At 40.4% G+C, this 13,855-nt stretch overlaps 1 protein-coding gene across 1 annotated transcript in view; it reads right to left on the minus strand.

Annotated features, from left to right (window-relative positions):
* Positions 1 to 11,314: 11,314 nt before the first annotated feature.
* MCM9 (minichromosome maintenance 9 homologous recombination repair factor) overlaps positions 11,315 to 13,855 on the minus strand; it is a 49,900-nt gene continuing 47,359 nt past the window's right edge. The window contains exon 12 of the mRNA XM_075145734.1: positions 11,315 to 13,610. Coding sequence (XP_075001835.1) covers positions 12,041 to 13,610 — 1,570 coding nt within the window. The 3' untranslated portion in view covers positions 11,315 to 12,040. The remainder of the gene's footprint in view (positions 13,611 to 13,855) is intronic.

Consider the following 13,855-nt stretch of genomic DNA (forward strand, 5'->3'; position numbering starts at 1 on the left):
GCAAACAAAGCTATGAAGGCCTACTGATTAAGAAACGGTTGACTTATGTTAAAAGCAATCAAGGATTCTATACAGATAGATGCTGGAGTTTCAATTTAAACCTAGTATCGGGGCATGACAAAAGCCTTTATAATTCTGTCCCCAAATCGCATAGGTCCAAGACCAGTCTTGGACTGATGAGTTGACTGTCGTCACTACCAGGTGTGTTAGATAAGGGAGAGAGTGAGCAAAGTGGCTGAATTCTGTGAAGTTTTAATCACCCACCAAACAGGCGTTTGAAAGGCAGGGAAGCATTAGGGTTAAATAACAGCCTCCTTAGCCAAAACATTTATGGGCCATTGGAAAAAGCTGGGGAATGGTAGATACTTCATCAGAAACCAGGAGTAAAGAAATGCAAATGTCACCAGTTACAGAAAGCATGTTGCTATTGTCTTAATTTGGAAGAAGGGGGTTAGTAAATACATATGATGCAGGGAAGCTGGCAATACCACTCTCATGATCAGAGAAACAGAAGAGAGAGAAATCTCCAAAAGGTCTTTTTAGCAGATATTGGTAATTACTGGTGTTATAGTACTGGCCAAAGCTGTTTGTTTGTTTGTTTATAATTCAGAAAGATTTGTGTGTTGCTATCAGTAAAAAAGAATGAGAATAAAACGTTTTTTCCTGTTCACAGAGAGAGAAAAAATCTCTCACAATAATACTCAAGAAGAAAGAGTTTTCAAGGGCATTCAGCTCAAACCTGGTTTGCTACCAATTAAGCTAATGTTAACCAGCTTAATGCTCATGCTAATGCATAAGCATGTTATTGAGGAAAGGATGAGAGGTATCAAAGCCATCCCTGCCTTGGACACTGCTGACAAGAAACTTTCAATTGTGCAGCTCTCAGTGATAATATATTGCACTGAGAGGATACTTAATTTCTTCTCTCCAGTTCCTTTTGCTGAAAGAAATAATTAAAGGTAGAAGCAGTCCATGACTACATTTAGCAAAGAGATCTGGAGAGCGCCTGACCAGCTCATTCCACAACCATGCTGGTTTTCAGTCTGAGATTTCAACAGTGAAATGATTTCTAATAACATTTCTCCTTGGCCAGGACAATTTCTTACCCTGAGCTGAGGAAGGTGTAATGCCAAAAGGGTCCAGGTCTGTGTGAGTCCAAGCCAGGGAGGACGGCTGAGGCACATCAAGTTTGCTGACCTGATCATGAAGAAAGCACTCCATAGCTGACTCTATGCTCCATGTCCCTTCAGTGTCCTGGCACCCATCATACTGGAACTAATTCTAAAAGTAAGAAAACATGTTGTGACCCAGGCCTGGGCACTCTGTTGAGGTATCGTATGTCTTAGTTTGGAAAAGAGCATTTAATGTCACAGTCTGGCTCTTCATCATGGCTTACTGTTAAGTGCAATGGATTCAGATAATAAAGGCAACAGTGCAGACATACTATATTAAGAAAGAGTTTAGCATAGCATGTAATGATCTTACAATTATACCACAATTATTTCTTCCAACAAACAGTGGTACTACAAAGACCCTTTAAATTATATTTTAAGCATGTCAGGAGAGTACTCCTACCCAAAGAAATGTGACGTCATTTTGCTGTTGTGATTCCTGGGACCAGGGAAGAAGCAGTGCAGACAGCCACCGTGTTCAGTGACCGACGAGTATCTTTCAGAACAGTCAGCTCCCAAGGACGTTTCTCGCTGCAAAAAAGAATTCAAATTTTGGAGCTCCCTCTGCTGGTTCGATATCAACTTGCACTCACAACTGCTTTCCCTTCTCTTCGACTGCTCATTATCACTTAAACAATTAATTTCATGTATTGTATTAAAAAAAAAAGTTAGTACATTGCTTATAGAGCATGTGTCTGTGATATTTGATATTACATTGGAGAAAAATCTGACATTGCTCTAACAAGGAGAGAAAAGTTTCTTCTTCTAAGTCTAGTTGCAGGACTTGCAAATGCGAGTGCATGCACACAAGTGTTTAATGGAAGCATACGCCCCTATCACTCCATTCTTCCATGAATTCCTAATATCTGTGCACTCATGTTATGTGACTACTTTAATGTATGTTAGATGCTGCCTTACTAAGTATAAAAAAGTAAACCAGGAGGAAGACACTCTGAAAATGCTGCACGAAATAGCGCAAGCACACACCATCAAGAAACTAGGAATAGGGTTTTATCTCATCCTTTATACAGCTTATTTAAGTGTTAGGTGGTCTAGAACTTCCCTCACTTTTATTCAGACTATTTTCTTATTGTTATGTATGTAAATAGCACTACAGAGTTTCAGAGTTTGCTGCTCTAACTGTAACCAGGCTCAACGTGCCACACAACGCAATCGCAGCGGTATTTCAGGTGCATGTGTTAAAAAACCAAACAACTGAGAGAGAACACAGTCAGACATCAGAAACAGTGTACGTCCAAGGTATTGCTCAAGTTTCATTGTCTTCATTACCTTCAAAGAGAGCTCAAGGGGGTTTTTGTATCAAGTGGCTTACCTTGCTTATAACTTTAGGGCTGTGAATCCAAATTTTCAGAGATTAAAATGAACCTCTCCATTTTGAGAGGCAGCAGCTCACCTCCTGTTGCCTTGCAGCAGGCATGTCATTGCAGGTAAAAGTTTGCAGAATAGCCTCCAAAGTGCATGGGATCAAATCTGAGACTCAAGCCTTTCTGGGACATGCTTTTTCTCTGCATGCAACAATCTCCCCTGCAAAAATTACCGTTTTCTACTCCAACTTTTTTGCAATTAATATCAAATAGCTTTAACTTTAAAAGGTAGAATTTCATTATGCTCAATTATTTTCTAAATGGATTAAAGGGGCCTGAAAATAGATTATAGAACTTTTCTATCTGTTTTCTTGTAGCCAACCCACTGTTTTTGCAGTTAAGCCACAATAAATTCCAACCAACCTGAAGTCTACACATCAAATGGTAGCCTATAAAAAATTTAATAGTGGAGGTATACAGCCCTCAATGAGGCTGACTGATAAAATACTAATGGGAGAGCCACACTGTAATTACAGGAACAGCTGATTAAATCAAGATAGCACTTAAGAGAATAAGATAATTTAAAATCTAATGATTACATTAGATTCTATCACCATTTCAGTGACACCGTAAGGTGATTAGAGCTGGAACTTTAACTTTCAACTTTTGAACAATTTCATTTACATTTTTTAATCACTAATACAGAAAAAAAACCCATATATTTTCTCTGTGTTCACTGAGAGAACAGTATATTTTTAGTTCCAGTTTGCTTGAGTAAAAGGTTTCTTTCAAAAGATAGAAGGCTACTTAGTTCTGAATATTGATAACTGGATAATAGACCCATAAATATATGCCGCTGAGCTGAATTTTGTGAAGGTCATTAGAAAATTATCCCACTGAAATCACTGGAAATATCCCTTCTGATTCTTGCAGAAAGTGGAATGACCCACTAGTGGCTTTAAAGTTTTCAATCTTCCTAACATTCTATGGTATATTTAAAGTTATTTTGGCTTGGGTCTTTGTTATTTATTTAAACAAGGAAAAGATCTTTCAGTGATGCTGCTCATCACTAGCTATATAGTAGGGCAGAGCTGTCAGTCATAAATATTCAGGAACTGTAAACCAGACACCGTAAAAAGTATTTGTTTACCAAAAAAAGTTAACTTGCCGTAGTTTAAGGAGAGTTTATCCTACCTCTCAATACAAAAGTAGACTAGGTGACACTCAGCATTTCCTCTAGTTTTTAGCTTTTGTGTTTAATATTTCTGAGGTTTCCTGTGGTCATAATTAGCTCTAGGCATTGCCAAGATGAAAGCTGAGACTGCTTGCCTAAGTACAGTATCTACGACTCTGAGGAAAGAGTGCCAGCTGCAGCAAGCTCCACTGCCATGGTCCTCAGCACAGATCTGCGCACGCCTGCTTACTTGGCAGCGGCAGTGTCGACCCAGACCCACGGATTGGGCTGGAGCACATCACTTAATGCTCATGCTGATGTGTGAGTGGCTATGTCAACTGGCATCCCATATTGCTTTGGGTTCCTCTCCACTGCGGGATGCTCACCCAGTTGAATTTTGGAGCTGTTAGTGGGTAGCGCTCTCTCCTAGCAGCTGGCCTTCTGTTTCTGAGGTCAACCTGTGACCTGAAAGAACTTCTTAAAAAATCATTGCTCTAGTGCGTAGACACCTTTGCATTCAAAGACGGGCATTTTTACACCTCCATATCTCCATGAAAGAGGGAATGGAGTAAAGCCGCTGTCCTACTAGTAGTGTAGAGTGGGAGTGAAACTGCATGCTTCCTTGAACCAGATCACTGCCTCCTGACCACTGAGATGGGAAGCGGAATTGCAGATGCAGCTGCTCAAATTGCTGACTAGTGTCTCTCACGCGGAAGGTACAGAGGAGTTGCTTCTCTTCTGTGTGATGTTTTGTTGTGACAGATGAACAATGGCTTGTGGCAAGTAGGTGTCTTGAATGGAGAAGGAAAACACTTCAGGACAAAGGCAAGAAACATTTCTGGAAATACGTGGTGCACTTACCTAGTATTTGGCAGTGAAGATGAACAACATAAGGATGCTGCTGAACATGGAAGATGGCTACATCTGGGAACTTGCAGCTCCCACTGTTCTTCACCCCTGCTTTCAGTTGCCAGGGAGTATGGAGTTATAATGTTGACAGTCGCAACAGGGTGATTTGTGATGTGATAACTGCTATTCAGAAGATGCCAAACACCTTGTGAGTGATCGCAGCCCTGTAGGTTTTGCTTGTATAAGCTTTTCTTGGTGACTTTGATGACACATACACTTCTTTCCTTGCCTTTTTTAGTTACATAATCTTATTGTAACTATCTCATGACTATTGGCTTCAAGTTAGGAAATGTTACTGATTGAAAAGTCATTGCTCCAAAGGATCTCTCTTCCCAAGTTGCATTGCAGTAATACATTTTATTTGTACAATAATATTTGCATTATTACACAATATGCATTTGTTATGCATATATTATTGTGCATATAGTTGTACAATTGCACATATAATTATTATGTGTGCAATTGTAATTACACATATTTGTTCAGAATAATCAAACTTGATAAGAAACATATTTTCATAATCTTTTCTAAAATAGCTGTGCTCTTTACTAAGTAAAGGACAATGTTATTCCTTGGAACTATTAACATTCTTCTGTCTAACAGGAAGGAAAGTATTGATAAGTGAAGGCATACCAGATACCTAAGTGAGATGACATAATTAGCATTCATTATTAATGAAGCTGTTGCCTCATTCACATGAAATACAGAGCACTTAATACTCTGTTTACCTCATCTTCCCATCAATAAATACATTCCCTCTAGAATGTGATGTTATATGTCCTCACTTGGGAGATCTGTTCACATTGAATCCACTAATTACAAGTTTCAGTTCAGTTTATATTGACTTTGCCTTGCCTTTGGCTTTAGTTCACTTGGTTTTGTAATCCTCGTGCACATCACATTATGATATTTAACACATTAATCTATGTATCTGACAAGAATCATGACATTTAAACTACTGTCCTGAGAATAGCATGAGCAACAAACACACTCAGCCATGTAGGGTTTTTTTCTGCTTACTAGTTATTTAGAACGAAAAGCAGCATATAAACTGGAGTAAGACTAGCTGGCAGTCAGAGCAAGAATGTGTTAGCAGAGTAGCTGATACACATGGCACACACTCCCTTTTTCAGTTTGTCTTCTGCCACATTTTTTGTGTCATGTCTAAAATTTTCATAATGCCGGGAAGAACTGAAAGCTGGTTTTGTAAGATGTTTACATGGCAAGTGATTCCTATTATAGGTTGGTTTTCAAGCTTAAGAACTAGGTATCCGCCCCAGAAGTGCCTTAAATAAGACGGGCAATACTTCCCGGGGGAGTTCTGAGGAGAGCTGCACTGACATTGCAGGACCAGGCAGTGACAACAGTCCCGAGTTGCAGAGAAAGAAGGCAACAAGGGTCTGGGAGGAAGGGAAGGAGGTGAGGAGGCACCTCAAGGGGAGGGTAAGGAACAAGTGGCAGCAGCCGCAGGCCACGTCCGATAAAGCATTGCCAACGGTCTCCAGCAAGATTGGACTATAAGAAGGTCATGAACCACAGCTTTGTACTCGTAAGTCCTGTAAGATCTTCAAAGGTAACAAATACCCACATATCCTGCTGTCTCTAGGGTGAATTTCAGGTGATACTGAAGGATTGGAACTGATTATTAAGTGTAACTTAATAGTGTAACTGTTTAAGTTAAAGAGGTCAAAAACATTAAAAGAAAATTGGATAGAAGAACAGCTCCTGTCTGCCGTGCTGCCTTTTCATTTCAGGGAAGTTTCACATAAACATGTATGGATTGCACTGTTTGTCTTAAATGTCACTTTTGCAGTAATGCCTACAACGAATGGGTGACAAACACTAGATTGCTGTATGTAGCATGCTGAGACTCATCTGCAAGTGATGTAATCAATAAATGAAGAGATTAATTAAGGTGAAATTAAAAAATCACTAAAAAGATTTAAAAAATTAAAGGAATTAAAAAAAAACAACACAGGTAAAGACACCAATAGAGATCTGGAAATAACCTGTGGCTGTGTAACCAGGCACAGCTTTTTAGTTTGTCTTCACCTTATGCCGTCAATAGCATCTAACTTGGAAAATAAGCCCTGGGCATGGCCGATAGCCTGTTTCTATAAACAGGGAGTAGAGAGGAAGACTCCCTAGGAAACCTCTTTCAGCAGGATTTTTCAGCCAGGAAAGAAGTGAGGAGACAGGCCATTAGAGAGGTCTGTAAAACAACCAGTGATATACGTAACTAGAAAGAACGATTACTCACAGCTCCCCCTTCCCAAGTACTGACAAACGGGGAGCGATTCAGGCACTAGGCAGAGCGATCTCCTGACAGCCTAGAATATCCTACCTGGGCTCCTAATTCGGAGGAGTGTGGGTCTCACCTAAGTCCAGTCTCGTATCAGCCAAGGTTGTGCCTTCCCCAACAAAAGTGCCATCCAGGAGAATTAAAAGAATTATGATGAAGTACTTTTTTACACAAAAATATAATTAAACAATATAAAAATATAATTAAATTCTTGGGCTTTTTGCTTTCCTCCTCCCTTTGACTCATCAGCATGTCTGCATGGGCCATCCAGGAGAACACTACTATGGGACAGCTGCCAGTAAAACTGATCTTGTCCCACGCTGACGTGATGTCATCTGGTTTCAACCAAGGCAATGGAGTCTGGCCACTGAATATCTAACAACAGCACTTCACTGCTGCTCACAAAAGAGGACCTGATCAACATGCTGCTAGAACCAGTGACTTCTAAGGTTTGGTTCAACTGGGTTTTAAAACAGCAACATATATATTCACCTTTAATGAACCAGACTCAAGATAAAACATAGCTTAATAAAATACTAGTGTATTCAACAGTAATAATCGGTTTGGTATGTATCTGTGTATAGTCACCCTGAGAAGACATATTGGACATGTTTTTACATTCTTAGATCATAAACTCAGAGAGGCAAGTGTTAAAACATGAAGGAGGTAATGGCTGGGTGCCTGGCCAAGAAGGCAGGCTGGCAGGAAGTGACTCATCTGCCCATTGACTGCACAAAGTGCTCGCAGAGGAAATCATCTGTAGGTTAGCCCAGCAGACTGTCACTGCCATAATGGATTAAATCTTCCCATCATTGGACTATTGTAGCACTCAAAAAACATTAAAACATATGATTGTTTGTGGGGGAAGTTGGGTTAAAAAGGGAAAGAAGTTAGCAATGTTCCCTGCCAAGGAATGGCAACAGTGAGGGAGAGAGTAAATCAGCAGCAGGTATCATTTTCTTATTACTGTGTGCTTCCCATTTGTCTTGAATGCTCTGAACTCATGCTATGAATCAGAAGCAATACCACAACACTAGTATTTCAACTGGTCTGGTAGAGAAAGATCTCAGTGGTACCTGCTCTTCCAAATTTATTCTTTGGTTACTTACCCAACACGCTTGGGTGACTAGGACCTCTTTGCAGACAGAGTTTGAAAGAACAACAGTGGTTTTTTTCTGCTAGTATAGAAAAGATGGGCCTTCCTGCAAGTTGAATAGAATGTCCCTGTGCCCCCTCTTCTTTGCTTCTAACTGGGAAACAAAGCTGCCCAAGTGGCCTTCCAGGCAGAGTGACCTCAGAGTGATCAGAGTTTGCAGTATCCTTCCTTGATTCCTTTTGGCTTTTGTTCCATTTCTCATGTTACACGAAAGGGAGAAGCAGATCTCTCAGATCTCAAAAACCTCTGCTCAATAAAGAAGCATAATGCCATTTCATAAAGTAATACACTGACTACTTCTAATCTGAGGAATCTGAAGAGACAACTTTCTTTTTACTGATATACTATCTAACATATTATCCTTCAAAAATTAACCATTAAGACACTACATAGAATGAGAGAATTCACTCTGCCTAAATTCTGCAGTATGTGTTTGGATTTAGATACCTAAAATACCTCTGAATGGTAGATAGCAACCCAGCCATGCTCTTTTCAAGGCTGCATAATTCTGTAGACAATTACAATGTCTTCACTGATCTAGAAAAGTCTCCCGGGCATTATCAAATTTTTCCTGATGTGCTCAAAGGTATTGTTTTGAGGGATGCAAGGTTGACTTGCAATCTAGTAAAGACAGGTGCCAAAATGTGGGAGGTCTTAGGTTCTCAGTTGTCCTCAGCAAGAAGGGCAGTGAACCTGTATCACTTTCTTCTTTCCTTTACCCCCAGAACACAAGGTATCTTAAGGGAGACCACTCACTACCACTTCTTCGTGAAGGGGCCATTTCACAACCAAGAATGTGAGAGAGATGAAGACGGAAGAGCAGAATTACAATTACACTGCACCTTACATGTCTCATTGATTTAAGCTTCAGTTGTTAAGTACTCAGGACATCTGCAAATCAGGCCTCATAAATGGTGCCCATTAAAGAATGAACGTACTGAGTTTGCACTCACTAGCGAAAACCTTGGTTTAAGTGGGCTCATTTGTCCACGTTAAGCAGGAGCTCAGAAGCCGCAGTATTTCTTTAACCTTCCTGGTTTTGTTCTCTGCTAAGCATCGGGGGCCCTTTCTAGGCACGCTGTAATGGAAGCTGCTGCAACTTTCCTCTTGCTGTTGGGGAATTTCAGCAAGCCTGCTGAAGAGCTCATATATTTAGCCTCCTCCAAGTTCAGATATCTCAATACCTTGCTTGGTTGTACTGCTCTAAGGCAATGAAAGGATGTATCCCAAAGGTCCGGCAGTATACTGAACTGGTTGAGTCCACCAGGCACTAGGCACAACAGGTAAGCCTATCCTAAGAGATCCAGACTCCAGCAAGTTGCCAGCTTGTTCATGGCTCTGCTGACTATGCTTTAAAAGAACAGTTAAACTGTAGATATCAATTCAAAGGAGATTAACAAAAAAAAAGGGATCTAGCAGTATTTTGTCAGCCAAACTGCTGAACCGGACCCAAATGTGCTTAGTACGACTGGAAAAACTGTGGACCATACAGTACTTCAGTATTCTAGGCCAAATTTTACTGCATCAGGGGAAACATTTTTCATCTATGAAAAAGTAAACTTGGTTTAATTATCTTCCATTTACTCAGCTGCAATGATCTATACACAGGTTTGAGGACACCACGGGAATGTGAGTGCCCAGTTCTCGTAGTTGTTGCTAACTGAGCGTTCCCTTGCTTCATGAGATTTCGCATGTTTCACTAGTAAGGAAGATAGCTGTCTGCATTACCTGGCATTTCAGCTTTCCTGCAACACGGCTGCTCTGCTTCACTGCGTAGTTTCTCTGGCCCTCAGACAGATCTTACAGTGCAACAACTTTGAAACAAGCAGAATATAAAAACCAGAACCTTCTCAAACACAGCATAAGCTTGGAGAATATGAAGGAAATTTTCAGCTTGACTTTCACCTCCATTTTGTGCCACTACGTCTCCACTGATTTCAAGAGAGTTCTAATTTCCACTGGGCAGAGGGAAGAAAGTCAACCAACCTCCCACAGAAGAATATTTAGGAAAAGGTCCTGCAGTTTTTGGGAGCAGCTCATCACATAACTTTACATAGCAAATTACATGAAGCCCTAGCTACTGATCTATAGGGAAGTGATGAATAAAACAATACTTCCAGCATAGGTGGATAAAACTTCTCTTGACCAATTTTTTAATCATTTTGCATGGTAAAAAAGGCTCATGGTGCTTGACTATGGGGATCCAGTAGCTATGTTCTGGCTTTGCACTGGCCAGCTAGTAACATCCATCAAACAAAACAGCTAGCAGGAATTTTTGACTGTAAATGACACCACCATGCAAGGGGCTGATGCAGCTCCAGCGGCGATGAAAAACTATGCCTTTAGCTGGCCTGTGAAAATGCAAGTAGGAAGATCATCATAAATGTTAATAGCCCCAGGATTCTGGACCCTTCTCCAGTTTCAGTGTAGACACAGCATCCTGTAGGAAACTTCTGATTTTCACAGGCAGTAGCATCACGAGTGCAGGTCACCCTCACCCTGGCGTAGGTCTGTGTGAGAAGGAACAGGAAGAGGTGGCTCTGTGCTCTGGGAGGGAGGTGAACAAATTCCACTTCTTTTGATTGATATGTTTCCAGTGGAGGAACTACCATTCAATCAGTCTGGACAGTAATGTTTCTGTCATTTTCCCAAAATTTTAACAGCAACCCAACTACTATAATTACTATTCTCATGATTTCACTGTATCACATCGAAGTACTTGGGCCTCACACTCCCTCATTCTCTGAAATTTTACAGTATTTTAACTCACCTGGTTTCAAGGGAGCTACTTCTAAATTTAAGCAAATCAAGAGAGAGTCAAATCTTCTTTGTGCTAGCAAGCCTCTCAAAGGATTTACTGTGCTGTAAGCAACCAATCCATTCTCTGTTTACCTTGCAGGTAATAACAAGAATATTCTGTGGAGAATTCAAAGACAGAAGAAACATACCAGGCAAGTCGCTGAAATAAATTTAAGGCTTACCTTTCTCTGTAAACATGTAATGCATTAGTAGATTAATTTCCCATTAGACAAATGAATGACACAGGATGCAGCTACAGCAGATGAACTGCATATCAGATGCAGTAAAACTCTAATCACAATTAAAATAGTCAAGTAAACATTATCTGAGTCAGAACCAAGATACACTAGGGTAGCTCTTCACCATCCTGCTAGGTTTGAAGTGTAGCTTATATACCAGGGCTTAATGCCTGCATTAAAGTTACCCTGGTTACTGAGGACTCCCATTCAATCACCTGAAATTGTTCTCTCTGCAGTGAAGAACTGTATGTTTATTACAGAGTTGGGTTTTGATAAAATGACCCAGAATACAGACAGAGATACCTGAACCAGTGTATTTAAAATGGAAATTAAAAAACCACAGAAACAAAAAGCTTTTGATCCATGTCTTCAACACCAGCAGTGTGACAAGGAGCACAGCAACCAGAGGTGCAGCAAAATTGTCATGATACTGGTAATACAGAAATACTTACCACAGCATGATGATAAATCACAATATTGCTAACTACACTGAGACAAACAGCATATATAGATGAACAAAATACAATGACATAGCTTTAGCATCGTAATTTTTCTAAAGCGGCATAATCATTTGGAAGGACAATCTGAATCACATATAATTCTAACCGTTACATAAAATAAAGGATAAGAGTCAATTAAGCCTGCTCTTCTGCAAGATTCACTATACTTTGGATATATGAACATAGCCATACAAGCCTTCAGGTTACATCAGGTCAATCACAACAGTCAACTGATATAAGTAGTCTTGGGAAGAGTTTAGAAAGCTAAAAGCCACATAAGGCCTGCAAGTATATGCAGTCCTTAGATGAGGTAAAGTATACGGCCCTTAAAGAAAGTATGTTCATTGGTATCAACAGAAGTCCAGGATGATTATTTTTAAATGCTTTGTAAACTACGGATACAATTGATAGAAAGATGGAGATTCAGAAGAACTGTATGTTAAGTAATTTGGAGGATATACATGTTACGTGCTTGGATTTTTCCTAACCTCTTCATCCCAATCAAAATCTAACGTAGCATCATCTAGCTCTGCTATCGAGAAGAGAGATTTCTGTGCGACCACATTGGCTTTGCTAGCATTTCCCAACGCAAAACTCTTCCTTCTGCTAGGATTGCTCACGTGCACCTTCAGCAATGGGCTATGGCTTTCCTTGTTAGTGTCAATCTTAATGGTAGGTGAGGTTTCCAATTTTGAATCAGGACGTGATGCAAAGGAGAATGTCGACAGTTTGGCTAATGTGCTGGAGCGCACCTTCCCTGTGCTTGGGCCACCAAGCTTCTCCTCCCCCTGCCTTTTCTTTTCAGTGGGTGGAGATGACATGGCATCTAAACTGACATCAGAGTGTATTGTTGCGCTTCCTCCGATCTCTTTCCCTATGGCCTGACTCCGTTGCTCTTCTCTCCCTTTATTATCAATTGATCGTTCTTCCAAACTATTTTTTCCTAAGTGAGTCAGTGTCATCTTGGATTTCTCAGGGGGGCAGCATTCTTCCGGCAGCTGCTCTCCTTGGAGCTGCTCTCCAGGCTTAAAAATATTTTCACTCTGAAAAAGAGAAAATTCTTCATTTTTCTTCTCTGAAGAATGGTCAAGTTTTGTCCTTGGTCTGAAAGAAAATTTAGCTAGTTTAGCTGCTGGAGGACTTTCACTGTCAAGGACTTCTGGCTCATGGGAACTTACCACCTTTGTTTCCTTCACTACTTGATCTTTACTTCGTTTTCTCATGGAAATTTTTGCAGGTTTTGCTGCTATAGATACACTGTTCTTTTCCTCCCCTAGCACAGAATCTGCATCACTTGAAAGATCTGGCAGACCAGATGCAGGTGATAGGGAAGGAAGGGCCTTTGCCCTGGGGTCCTGTGTACTTGTAAAGAATCCATGTGATTTCTCTGTATGCAGTCTCTGCCAGCTTTTAGAAACCCGTTGCATAATAACTGAATCCTGCACACTAGCACTTGGTGATGCTGGGTCTTGAGTATTTGCTTCTGAAGAAAAACAGTTGTGTTCTTCAGTCCTTTTCCTGCTTATCTTGGAAACTTCGTCCTGTTCCAAAGGAGCATGTAGATTCACAGTTGCTAGCGACTCTATCATTCCATTTCCCTTCCTTGGTATTGAAGCACTTTTTTCTTCAGAACAGGATGTTTTACACAGGATTTTTGAAGCCAAGTTATTTGGAGATATCTTGGGCACTGGAGACTTTTTCTGAAAAGTTTCTTCAGCATCAGTGTTGCTCTCTTCCAGGCTGTCAAACCATGCCAGGCTGCCATCATCGCCGCTCTTACTATGTTTAATCAAGTGTTTTGTATTTTTGCTATTACCATGTGCCAACTTGCATGCGGGTTCTAGATGTATATCCCCTTCACAGTTGCCTTCGGGTAAAGAAGGCTGTGGCCTGGAGTTATTGTCTTGTTGATTTGAAGGTTCTGACTGAGACATTTGCTTTGACTGCCCAAATGTATCCTTGTTCAGGCATCTTGTAGTAGTACTGAAACTGGTCTCTTCAGGTTGCAGCTGGCATGAATCTTCCTTTTGTAATCTATGGAATGAAAAAAAAATTAAGCAATAGTAATTTATTTTTCTTTTTTTTTCTTTCTTTATTGCATTAGTGATGCTTAGTATGTATGAATGGTGAAAAGCTACAAATAATGTAGGTCATTATAATGTAACTGCATTATTAAGTTTCACATATAGCTCCAAACGCTGGTGTTGCGGTCTGTGATCTTTCAGCACCTTCTACAGTAAGTGGCAGAATTTAGTGTCCCCAACAGAAGACAGGCAGAT

The sequence above is a fragment of the Calonectris borealis genome, chromosome 3 (genome assembly GCF_964195595.1).
Source record: "Calonectris borealis chromosome 3, bCalBor7.hap1.2, whole genome shotgun sequence".
Lineage (NCBI taxonomy): Eukaryota > Metazoa > Chordata > Aves > Procellariiformes > Procellariidae > Calonectris > Calonectris borealis.